The following is a 12,853-nucleotide window of genomic DNA, read 5'->3' on the forward strand; positions in this document are numbered from 1 at the left end:
ACTTACAAGAGCAGCAGTACAGAACCAGTCACAAGTTAGCCACGAAGCCACCCATCCCCTCCAAAGTTGCTAGGGTAAAATCTGGAGTGTGCATCTGTAGCTCTGAACTGCACATGGGGATGGAGGAAGGGAGCCATGACTTTCCCCTCCCAGGTCTTACCATCTGCTACTCTCTTCCACCTGCAGCTACACCTGCAGCCCTGCTTTACAGTAGTTAGGAGAGCACGAGAGGGGAAAGCACCCCAATACCGAGGGGAGGGAGGCAGCGGACAAGTCCCTTTGTGTCGTGCTTTTGGGGTGAAACAAGATGTGGGTTTTGTTGGAGTTCAGAAGGCTTTTGCCCAGCTTCTACTGGCACACAAGCCGCAGCCAGACCTTGGTCCGCTGGACCTGGCCACAGTGGTCCATGTCTTGGTAACAGCTCATTTAGATTACTGTAACACGCTCTGTGTGGGGCTGCCACTGAAGATGGTCCAGAAAGTGCAATTAGTGCAGAATGGGACAGCCTATGTGGCTACTGAAGCTTAATGGTTTCATTCTACTGAACCGGCTGCCCATTTCTGGGCCCAATTCAAGGTGCCTGTTATGACTTTCAAAGCCCTTTATGGTTTAAGACCAGGTACTTGAGGGACAGCCTCCTCTCATATATGCTGACTTACCCCTAAGATCTTCAGAGAAGGCCCTTCTCCATGTGTTGCCCCTGTTGGAAATCAGGGGAGTGGCGGAGAGAAGTAGGGCCTCCTCTCTGATGGCACTGCAGTCGTGGTACTCCCTCCCTTGCAATTTCAGAACTATTGCGGTCCCGAGCAGTCCAGTGGGGTCCCAGTGGCTGCTGCCCCAGTTTGGGATAGGCCATGCCAGCCAGACAAGCATGAGGAACAACTTGTCTGAGCGGCTGCTCATGGTGCTGCCCAGCCCATTCTGGCGCTCACCCAAGGTTGCAGGAGACCTCAGGCAAGTGGTGAGACAGGAAGGGGCAGGACTGCTGGTCCTAGCAGCCAGGCTCAAATGAAGCCTGGCAGCCAAGGGGAGCACTGGCACCCAGGACAGTGGCTGCAGTGCCTCAGAGTGGACTGCTGGAGGCAATTGACTCAAACTTATTCTGCCATTATGCAGCCCTGAAGGGGCTGAAGAAGCCCCAGTCCCATGAAACCGGGCATGGACCTGGGTTGCTGAGAACCAGGTAGCCAGCAGGGAGGCACCAGCCTGGCACTGGGCAGCACAGCCACCGCTAGATCTGCTCTAGTGGTCCCTGGGACTCCCCACCCCAGCTGGGGCTCAGGTAAGCCGGAGCCAGCATCCACAGGGGGATGTTCCACACCATCTAACTAACCTGGCTTGCCTGCAAGGGGACCCTCAAAAGGAGTTGGGGACGACCAGCCGGGGGGTGCCGGGAGTTGTCGACTGCCAGGCATAGGACCTAGGAGAAAACATACACAAAACTCTTGTTAGAGCCAGGATTAGGACCCTGTGACGTAACAGGGCTCTGATGGATATAAAGGCAATTACCCGATTAAATCGGCTTTGCAAAGCTGCCCAATGGACTCCATACTTTTCTGCCTCTCGAGGTAAGGTGCCTTGGGAGACTACCACTGACCAGTAGCCTACCAGGGGGGCACCACGCCTACGATGGACGCAACATGCCCCTTCCTCCTTGAGATGTTGGGGGGGGGATGAAAATGTTCTTGTTTCAGTTGGTGTTTGGGTTGATCTTGGGTGGGTTCATTATGACTGGATGTTCTGTTGTTTTTACCAATGCTTATTACCACCTATTATTAATGTCATCTTTTATGAGCACCTTTAACTGCTGCTTTTATTGCCTTTTATTGTTTTTTCTGTTTATTGCCTTCTGCTAGTTTATTGCTGCTGTTGGTTTCTGCTGCTCAGTTTGATGGCTTTATTTTATTTTTTTCTATTTTGTCAGCCACCTTGGGCACCCACAGGAAAGGCAAGGTAAAAAAATGCATTACACAAATAAACAAATATCTCTAGACTGAGTAAGGCATACTGCAAATATCCAGGGGCAGGTGTGACAGAGAGAAAGAGAGAGATCTTGATCTATAGGTAAAAGACTCTAGGGAAGAGTGGCCTTCCTAATCCAAGACAAAAAATGGTCAACACACCACCAGCCTAACAACTGGGAGTGAGCACTGGAAGCGTTTCCACACTGTAAACTCTTGCTGTACGCACAAAATGGAACCAAAGCAAGGAAGGGTATGCAAACAACAGCTGGAGTTGGGACAAATGCTGGCTGGTTTCAGACCTGGGAAGGAGGCAAGCAGAGGAACATCTTTGCTTTGGGGCCCACAGATGCTCTCAGACACAACTGACCCCAGTGTTGAGAAAGCCCTCAGCAAATTGCCACTGTGGATCACCTCTACAGGTCCCCCAACATTTGTAGTGGCCCTTGGCAGCTAACTGTAGGGGCAACAATGGGGGGTTTCATAAGAACATAAGAACAGCCCCACTGGATCAGGCCATAGGCCCATCTAGTCCAGCTTCCTGCATCTCACAGCGGCCCACCAAATGCCCAGGGAGCACACCAGATAACCTCATCCTGGTGCCCTCCTTTGCATCTGGAATTCTGACATAACCCATTTCTAAAATCAGGAGGTTGCGCAGCATACATATCATGGCTTGTACCCCGTAATGGATTTTTCCTCCAGAATAATCCCCCCATACCAGCTGTGTGGCACTTGGCACCAGGGGACTAGTGACCACAAACTTGGAATCCACAATGCTTCAGACAATTTAGAGGGCAATTTGGGAGAAAGAGGCCTCCACCACTACCAAACACTTTTTTCCCACACAATGCCCCCCAAACAATTAAATATCCAATGACTATAGGAAAATAACATGGTGGCTGCCAGTGTTCTCAGTGCCAAGAGAAGCACCAAAATATTTTTGACTTTTTAAAAGGTGGGGGGGAGGTGTCATTGCAAGTGTCACCTGTGGGCCTTACTGGGTCCCTTGCAGCTGCTCTCCAAGGATGCTACAGTCTGACCTCAGGCTGGCTCTCACAAGCCTTACCTTGGTGCCTCACATTCATATACAAGGAGTCTCCAACTCTCTGGATAATGTTTTTACATTTACTCTATCTGAGATGTTTCATATGCTTTATTACTTCACTCTCCAGGGACTGAACTAGGCAACAAATATTTGCTGCAGGCAATTTTATGATAATATATGGACTAAAACCGCCTCTGGAAAAATATTTTAAAATGGCATATTTTAGTCGTGAATTTTATTGACAGCTCAGTAAACACAAAGTCTTGTTCCACAGCCTGTGCAACTTTTTACATCACAACTTTATAACACCTGGACAAAAACCAACAGCCCCCTCCTTCACCTGGTAGCAAAATCAATGTCAGAATGTGAAGCAAGTCTCCCTCCCAATTTAGTCAATTTAACATTGTTGCTGACGTTCAATAAATTGCCTCTGGATGCAGCAAAAGCACCAATGTGAGATGCTCAAGCTACCTTCGTTATAGACCATGCTATTAGCCACTCTTCCCCCTGCCTGCCAATGCGCTGGTAACATCATTGTCACAGCACGAAAACTGAGCTGAGCTTGCAAAGTAGGTAGTGCTACACTCGAAATGCAAAAGACGGTCTCCTTCCGGAAGGGCCACTGTGGTTTGATGGAACTGAGCCTACCCTGCCCTGCAGCATTCTACTCCCTCACTAACTCCCAGATGTGACCTTGCTGCTTTTTCCTGATGTTCGAGCCAATATCACAGGTATGCACGCATGTGCTTATTTGAAAAAAGTGTCCGTTTTCTCTTCCAATGAAGGAGTCACCAAAGCAGTTTACAAATCCAATAAAAAACAATTTAATAACTCATGGCACAATACTAGGGTCTCCCTGCACCAGCACAGCATGTGATCCGCTAGCACAAACTGTCGCAAAAATGCTGTAAAGCATTTTTGCAACAGTGCAGGAGTTAGTGGAGCTGGCAGAAGGACTTGTTCTTCACGATGAGCAGGGGAGGTTTGGGAGGGTGGTGAGAGGTGTAATGGGGTGGGAGTGGGCAGATTGGGTCCCAGGAGGGAGCAGGATCAGTAGCCCTAGCAGACCCTTTATCCTATCCCCCTCGCTGGGCAAGATCTGTCTACACAGATCCACTCGGACTTGCACCAGCAATTTAGCAGGCGCAGGTCTGTGTAGACCCACTGCCGGGACTGGGGCTTTCCCCAGGGCAGGGGACAAATGTCTCCTTTCCTCCAGGCTGCAAAAAATTCCTCCACAGGATACAGCGCAAGCCACACTGGCCCCGCTGCATTGGGGAGGGGGAATTTCAATAGGATTGGGCTATCAACCAATTAAAACACACATACATACAAAAGGGAAGGATGGCAGGATAGACCCAGACATAAGATATACTTAATCTGAGGGTGAATTCAGGCATCCATTTATCAAGTTTATCATTTAGGCACAGAATGCGTGTAACCGTTTGATAAGCCAGTCGGCTGAAATGCCCTGCCAAGTGGCAAGATGAATTTTTCCACAATTATGCAGCTGATGAAAAATCCAAGGAAACAGAGAAACAGCACAATTTACCTCACCAGCTGGCAGGCTGATAAGGCAACCAGTTTACAAGTGGCCACATCACTCAGTGGTGTGCATTTATTATCCTGCTGAACCTCCAAGAAGCTCACAGTGCCATAACTCCCCCCCCACTGCATTTTATCCTCACAACAACCTTGTTGTGTGGATAACCAGTGCTAAGGCTAGCACTGCAAAAATGTAACAATCTTGCTTTGTCAGACCCATTTCCCACATGGGTGCACTTGTTGCCTCTAACTCTAGCACTTTTTTCAATCCTTCGTTTTTAATTTACATTTCTTTTGCCAGAATTTGTGTTCCTTTTTTATTTCCTCAGTTGGGCAAGATTTCCAATCACTTCACTTCATTTTGAGAAGCCCCCTCCTTTGAAGTCAAACACATCTGTGTTGAACTTTGGCTTGGCAATTTTCCACTTACATATAGCACAATGGTCACTGTTGCCTTTTGTTTCAGGAATGCATCTTGATCTAGGTTCTGGAGAACACACAGGATGAAGTCCAGAGTCACCTGTTCTCTAACTGATTCCCTGACCAGCTATTCTAAAGCAAAATAATTTAGGGCAGCAGTTCTCAAACAGTTCCGTCTTCCGAGCTCCTTATATTCCTAAAAGGAGTCTCAGGATAGCAGCCTGGTGCATGTGCAGTCTTGGAGAGCCCAAGAGCACTGGTGCATGCACAGAATGGCACAGTGCTGAGTCCAATGCCAAATACTGGCAAGGAGCCAAAACAAGAAGGGAATTAAGAAAGAGAGCTATGAACAGGGGAGATGCAAACCAGGCAGGGGACAGATAGTGGTCACTCACTGTGTACTTGTGGAGCCCCTTAAAGGGTCTCAGGGAGTCCCGGGTGCCTAGGAACACACTTTGGGAAATGCTGGTTTAGGGTATCTAGAAATCTGGCCTCTTTGTCATTACCCAAACATGAATTTACCCAGCCTATGTTAGGGTGATTGAAGTCCCCCCATTATGAGAACTTATTTCAAATATTTATTTCTCTCTTGGACGCCTTCCATATTTCTTTCTCCAACTCAAAATCATAAAGAAGTGGCTGAAGGATGCTCAGCAAATTTCAGGACTAGGTAAAAATCTGAACTGGGGTCTCCCCAGTCCTTGGTTCAAGGGTCAGAGTGGACCGCATGCTTCAAACCAGAAGCATTTCTTCTTCTGTAAAACAAATAGCCATGCAGGGGCAATCCTGACTGGGACCATAGCAGGTGGGAAAGATAACTTCTTCCCCCTGAATCCTCCCCTTGCCCCAAAGCACCTATTTGCAGCCGAACTAACTTACCTTATTCTGCCACTCTTGTCATTTAAACATTCACAGGCATCCTATCAGGGAATGCTTCCGGAATCAAATTTAGATTGTTTAGCTCATCTACATTTATTTGTGTTTTTGCAACCAAGGCAATGATCTTTGTTGTTCAAGACCAAGTGTTGATCTTTGGGGTACATTTCCCCTCTCTGAACCTCCCACATTTATTCTTCACATTTTGTAAACAGAAAAGGGAAACTGCCTGAAATGCACGTGAGCCTTTAACATGCCAGTTTGAAAATTAGACTATTTCCACGCACTGCGGACTGTTTTTCTGTTTTTATGTCAACACTTTAAATTAAACTCGTTTTGGAATTGGGTGCCAGTTGCTTCCTCCATCAGTGACAGGGACAGAGAACTCATTTGCCAACTGCCAAATTGCAGGAAAAGGATCTAAAAGGAAGTGATCTGAAATAAGCATGACTTACAGGAGGAGAGACAGGACAGGGAGTAATTGATGGATACTGGGCCTTCCTGCAAATAGCCACTCTTCAGCCTCTCTGACAGGCATTCATTACGTGTGAAGCTTTGCTGAGGAGGGGCATTCAAATTCCAAGGTTTTATGTCCCCTCCAAACAAAACTGTTTTGTTATAAAATAAACATCCACTGTAATGCTCAAATTTGAGAAAGAAAAACAGCTGTTCCGAGGTACCACAGAAAACTCCACAGCAATCATCAACACAACCAGCTGATCTTCCCTTACTGTTGAGGGTGACCATCTGTTGGCTATTAAACAGCTTGATCCAGAGGCAGAGAAAAGGAGCTCTGAAAGCCTTGGTGCTTTTTTCTGCCAGAAACAAAACACACACCCCTTTTAGCTCAGCCTTTCCAGAGAGTTTCTGAAGAATATTCTCTTCAATAATTTTTTTAAAGCCTGCAGTATTCTGTAAACACAGATGTGACCATTCCTTTGGTCCACGATCTTAAACTGCAGAAGGATGGAAGGTTTTGATGTGGTTCTCCGCACAGTTCTGGCTTTCTTCTTTTCTTCCCCTTCTCTCTCTCTCTCTTCCAGGGGAAGTCAAACCCAGCAGAGTGCAGGTGAAAACAGAGTTCTGGATTTTTTAAAAGGGGTGACACTGCAGGCTATTAATTTTGTAAGCAGATCAAAGAAAGAGTCTTCCCTGTTCAAAAACGGCAAGAAGCAACCCACACCGCCCCACAAGCTCTTAAGCTTCCAATCAAGTCTTTGAGTCCACTACAGTCCTGCTATTTGAGAGCCTCAGTTAGGACTTTTGCCATTGCCACCCCTACTCCTGCCTTTAGAAGACGGTTGTGAGACAGGGGGAGGGTTCCTTGCACAGTGGAAAAGCACATGCTCTACTTGCCAAAAGCCCCAGGCTCAACACAGAACCCCCCCTCCAAGCAACTCCAGTTAAAAAGATCCCTGCCCTTAGGAGAGCTACTGCAAATCAGAACACATCTAGGGCAGTGGTCTGACAACACTACAGGGCCTTCTCACACGTCCACACATTTTGATCAGGGCTGTTCAGAAGAGCTAAGATGTACAACTGATTTGTTCTTGGATTGGTCCACTTCTATCCACCACCCCTACCTTCATGTAAATCCCTTCTCAGAATCCATTCTTCTAGAAAAGACAGAACAGCTGTTGGGAGAAGCAAGATGCACTCAAAAGTGACCCCAAGGTTTGGGGATGAGTTCTTCGAGGAACTACATGTAGGAAAACGGAAAGGCCTGTTTGCCTGCGCAGATCTTTGGAAATTAGATTTATGGTGTTTTATTTCTGAACTAGTTCTTGCTATGATTACTATTGAGTTATCACCATCTGCCTTTTTAAAACGGGTTCAGTTTTATTTATTTATTTATTTATTTATTTATTTAATCACATTTTTATACCGTCCTTCCTCCAAAAAGCTCAGGGCGGTGTGCGCAGCTGCTCCCCGCCTTTTGTCCTCACAACAACTCTGTGAGGTAGGTGAGGTTGAGAGAAAGTGACTGGCCTAAGGTCACCCAGGAAGCTTCATGGCTGAGGATGGATTTGAACCTGGACCTTTCAGGTCTAAATCCACTTCCCAAACCACTACACCACCCTGGCTCCATTAGACTGGGCCGGCACCAAAGGTCGGCATGGTTGGACAACTTTCGAGTCCCAAAGCCCTGCAAATGGACCACTACAGCCTTGCCGAAAGACCACTGCAGACCAGACATCTCCCATCCTAGACTGAGACCTGGTTGAAGACCAGGAAACAGAGAGTGGGTGTCAATGGGCAATTTTCACAATTGCCCATTGTGAAAAGCAGTGTGAAAAAGCAGGTGAAAAGCAGTGTGCCCCAAGGATCTGTCCTGGGACCAGTGCTCTTCAACTTCTTCATAAAAGACCTGGAGACAGGGTTGAGCAGTGAGGTGGCTAAGCTTGCAGACGACACCAAACTTTTCCGAGTGGTGAAGACCAGAAGCGATTGTGAGGAGCTTCAGAAGGATCTCTCCAGACTGGCAAAATGGGCAGCAAAATGGCAGATGCGCTTCGACTTTAAGACTTTAAGTGTAAAGTCATGCACATTGGGGCAAAAAATCAAAACTTCACATATAGGCTAATGGATTCTGAGCTGTCTGTGACAGATCAGGAGAGAGATCTTGGGGTGGTGGTGGACAAGTCGATGAAAGTGTCGATCCAATGTGCGGCGGCAGTAAAGAAGGCCAATTCTATGCTTGGGATCATTATGTTTGTATTGAGATCAATGCTTGGGAGATCTATTGAGATCTGTTTGTATTGAGATCTATGCTTGGGATCATTATGTTTGTTTGGATCTATGTTTGTATTGAGAACAAAACAGCTAATATTTTAATGCTGTTGTACAAATCGATGGTAAGGCCACACCTGGAATATTGTGTTCAGTTCTGATTGCCACATCTCAAAAAGGACATAGTGGTAAATGGAAATGGAAAAGGAAAAGGTGCAAAAGAGAGCAACTAAGATGATTACTGGGCTGGGGCACCTTCCTTATGAGGAAAGCTACAGCGTTTGGGTCTCTTCAGCCTAGAAAAGAGACACCTGAGAGGGGACATGATTGAGAAATACGAAATTATGCATGGGAAGGATAAAGTGGATAGAGAGATGCTCTTTACACTCTTACATAACACCAGAACCAGGGGACATCCACTAAAATTGAGGGTTGGGAGGGTTAGGTCAGACAAAAGAAAATATTTCTTTACTCAGCGTGTAGTCAGTCTGTGAAACTCCTTGCCGCAGGATGTGGTGACAGCATCTGGCCTGGATGCCTTTAAGAGGGGATTGGACAAGTTTCTGGAGGAAAAATCCATTATGGGTTACAAGTCATGATGTGTATGTGCAACCTCCTGATTTTAGAAATGGCCTATGTCAGAATGCCAGATGCAAGGGAGGGCACCAGGATGCAGGTCTCTTGTTATCTGGTGTGCTCCCTGGGGCATTTGGTGGGCCGCTGTGAGATGCAGGAAGCTAGACTAGATGGGCCTATGGCCTGATCCAGTGGGGCTGTTCTTATGTTCATTTCTCATACTGATACAAAATGCTGCAGCCTAGCTACTAGCAGGGACTGCCCATTGAGAGTACATCACTCCAATTTTGCAAGATTTGCATTGCCTGCCCATTGTTTTCTAGGTTCAATTCAAGGTGCTGGATATAACCTTTAAAGCCCTAAATCATGATGTGCATTTTGTTTTAATTGTATCATGATGTGATGAAAATGTTCACAAAGCAGTCCACACAGCAAAAAGAAAAGAAAAAAAAAACCCCACACACAGAGGGCACATAAACCAAATGCTTGGCAAAGCAGAATACCTGGCAAACCACTGGCAGAGTAGCAGCTGATAGAACCTCAAGTGGCAGGAAATTCCATAGGTTGGATCTCTCTACATGAGAAAATCCTCTCTGAATTTCTTTGCACAGCTCCATGCACAGGGGCAGCCTTCCTATGAGGCACAGCATGGCAGTTGCCTCAGGAGCTGGATATCCCATGTGATGCCATGCTCTGCTCTACTACCGTGACCTTCCTGTTCCTGCTGCCGCCCCCACCCCAACTCTCAGTGCCAGATGGAGATTAGTGGCCCACCACCGATGCCTGATCACAAAGTTCAGAGCGCCATCTGCATATCTATGTTGTTGCTGGTACCTCTGCCTATGTGTTTAGAGGCAGCAGCAGCTCCACTGTGGTGTCCACTTGCATCTGACCTCACTCTGGCTCTGTGTGGCTTCCATCCCCAGCCAGTTGTCATCTTCTCTTGTGAGAGGCAGGCAGCACATCAGGGTCTTCCTCCCTGCCCTCCAAAACCATGTCCAGCGGCTAGTGGCTCTGTGTGCCTGCCAAGGCACTTTTCAGCTCACCCGCCTTGATAATTTCAAGAAGAAGAAGCGCTGTTTTGGCGATCCTTAGACTAGCCCTGGGGTGGTGGCGAGAAGCAGGCAACAATGTGGGCTGGGACTGGCTAAGAGGGGATAACTTGACCAAGCAGAAAATGCGCTCTGGAGTTGTTGGGTAGATCTCACCCAAACAGGATGGATCATAGCAACTTTCCTTCCTTATTCTAACTGCAGTCTTGAGTGGAGAGGGTGGTTAACGTTGATCATTACGAAGGAGAAAAAATCATCACTATCAGCATGAACAGAATTTGGCAGACTGCCTGGGCCCTCCAGGCAAAGAAATTGTGTCATCCTGAGTCTAGGATGTCTAGGTTTACAGTACACTACTGTGGTATATTAACAGATTATGGTACTGCATCTAGGATTATGTACTAGCTGGTCGAGGATGGTAAACTGTCTTCTTCCACCCAACCCTACGCTTTGTGGTCTTGGCAGCAAGCTGAATTACAGAAATCCAGCAGGGGAAGTTTTTTTTGGCCTGGATAAAGCACACTGAAAAGCTTCCCCTGCTGAATTTTGGGCTGTCAGGTTTCTGTTCAAAGGCACTGAGCAGGAACATAAGAAAAAGCCTGCTGGATTAGGTCAAAAGGCCGATCTAGTCCAGCATCCTATTCCCAGAGCGTTTCCCACCAGATGCCTCTGGGAAATCCACAAGCAGGAGAGAAAGGCATACTTCTCTCCCACCACTGCTCCCCAGCAATTGTTATTCAGAAAAATTGACCCCCCAAAAATTGACCACTTGCCCTCTTGACAGAAACAGAGATATGGAGGAGTTTACCAGTGGTGTGAAGGCCAATGTCATGTTCAAACTCAACTATTTATTTCCCAAACAAAAATGTTAGTAAATATATAGAATTTTGGAAAGGCAGTAAGAATGAAATAGCACCTGAACATACAAGTGTGTAGAATGAACTGGCAACAAAGAAGCACGTGGTTTCCACATTTCATGCAAATTCTACTCCTTCTTATACTAGTCAGTTACTGTAGTCACAATGGAGAAAGTAAGGTGGCCTCATCGCAAGCAAGTGCATTGTTGCTGACAACATTCATTTACACTCCAAATATTACCACATAATGCAGTCCCACTTCCCTTGCTGTATCAGACTTGAACTCCCTTTTCAGGACTTCATCCTCAAGACCATGCGTCTGATGCCTTTGGAAATTATGCCAGAAACGGTTTAGCTTTAAGAACATAAGAAGAGCCCCCCTGGATCAGGCCAAAGACCCATTTAGTCCAGCTTTCTGTATCTCACAGTGGCCCACCAGCTGCCCCAGGGAGCACACAAGACAACAACATACATATGTTGTATGTAGAGCTTCTGGCTTAACACACCAGACACCTTAAGTGTGTCTTTGATTCATGGCTCTCCTCATGTCCACCTTAAAGGTGGATTTGATTCATGGATCTCCTGCAGTGGTTCCCAACCTTTTTCACTTGCATATCCCTTGGCAATAATAAATTGTACCCTTCATATTAGCAAAGTGTTTGTAATAATACAAGCCCTCATCTCCTCTCAGACTTCATGTATTCATCACATATTTTCTCTTTTCATCTGTTTGAAGAACAGAAGACTCTGCCTTTGCACTGTTTTGCACCAGAAGTGTGCTGAGAAATTCTGGGTGATTGATCACTTTCCATATTATGTTTCAGCTTTTTTACTGTGCTGGTTTTCAATCACTGGTTCATACATGTATTGATGACCAAAAACTAGCTATTGGTGGGGCTTTCACAGCCAACTAGCTACCTCCCTTCCTGCCTTGCTGGTCCTTGCATTCCTGCCTTGCAAGGCATTCTGGAGCACGGACTGCCTTTTTCTGCCATTATTTCATTCTTTTTCAATTACCCCTAAAGGTCCTGTTGAGTGTCCCTGGGAGTACATGAATACCAAGTTGGGAACCACTGTTTTACTGGTATGTAGTTTACAGTGCACTTACTCTGATAGTGTTACAAAAAGGTGGTGAAGACCAGAATTTAAAAATAATAAAAATGTATCCTATGATATTTTACGATGTTTTTAATAAATTAGAGATTACAGTTCTTAGGTAACAATTAGTGGTAGGTTATTTTTCAGGATCTGGCCTCAGACAAATCAGACAAAATCAGACAAAACTATAGTCAGACACCCCCCTAAGTTTAACCCCCGACTTATCCAAGGGTCATAGAAAATTCCAAGATTGTTGGCTCAACACCTGCCCTCGACTTATCTGTGGGGTCGACTTATAGGCGGGTGCCTGCGGTGCTCTTCATTTGGGGCTGCCATCTCAACTCACCCTAAATTCTTGGGCTGGGGTGCAAGTCAACTCATTGGAAGTCATTTCCAATAAATGCATAAAAATTGAAAGGAACATAAAAATTTCCACAATACAAAAGGCGTATTAGTTGGAACAAAAAGAATCATTTCTTCTGGTGGTGTTCCTTCTACCACACATGCAATACACTGTTCAGCTATATGCAAATTGTAAATCTAGGTAACAAATCTCTTTGAACCCAGTCGGAGGGGGGGGGGAGTGCACCATCAAGCAGGTCATGTCTGTCTGCACACAAGGGTTGGGAAGTGGGCTGCATGTGAAGATGGGACCAGCTACAAAAGACTCTGACTTTACACAGATGTCCA

General features: G+C 46.2%; 1 protein-coding gene across 2 annotated transcripts in view; it reads right to left on the reverse strand.

Annotated features, from left to right (window-relative positions):
* BRF1 (BRF1 RNA polymerase III transcription initiation factor subunit) overlaps nucleotides 1–12,853 on the reverse strand; it is a 180,581-nt gene that overhangs the window by 52,726 nt on the left and 115,002 nt on the right. The window contains exon 10 of one of the 2 annotated variants that reach the window (XM_066629554.1): nucleotides 1,334–1,420. The exons of the other annotated variant lie outside the window; for it this stretch is intronic. Coding sequence (XP_066485651.1) covers nucleotides 1,334–1,420 — 87 coding nt within the window. The remainder of the gene's footprint in view (nucleotides 1–1,333; nucleotides 1,421–12,853) is intronic. 2 annotated transcript variants of the gene reach the window in all.

Source organism: Tiliqua scincoides, chromosome 1 (assembly GCF_035046505.1).
Source record: "Tiliqua scincoides isolate rTilSci1 chromosome 1, rTilSci1.hap2, whole genome shotgun sequence".
In the NCBI taxonomy this organism is placed as follows: domain Eukaryota; kingdom Metazoa; phylum Chordata; class Lepidosauria; order Squamata; family Scincidae; genus Tiliqua; species Tiliqua scincoides.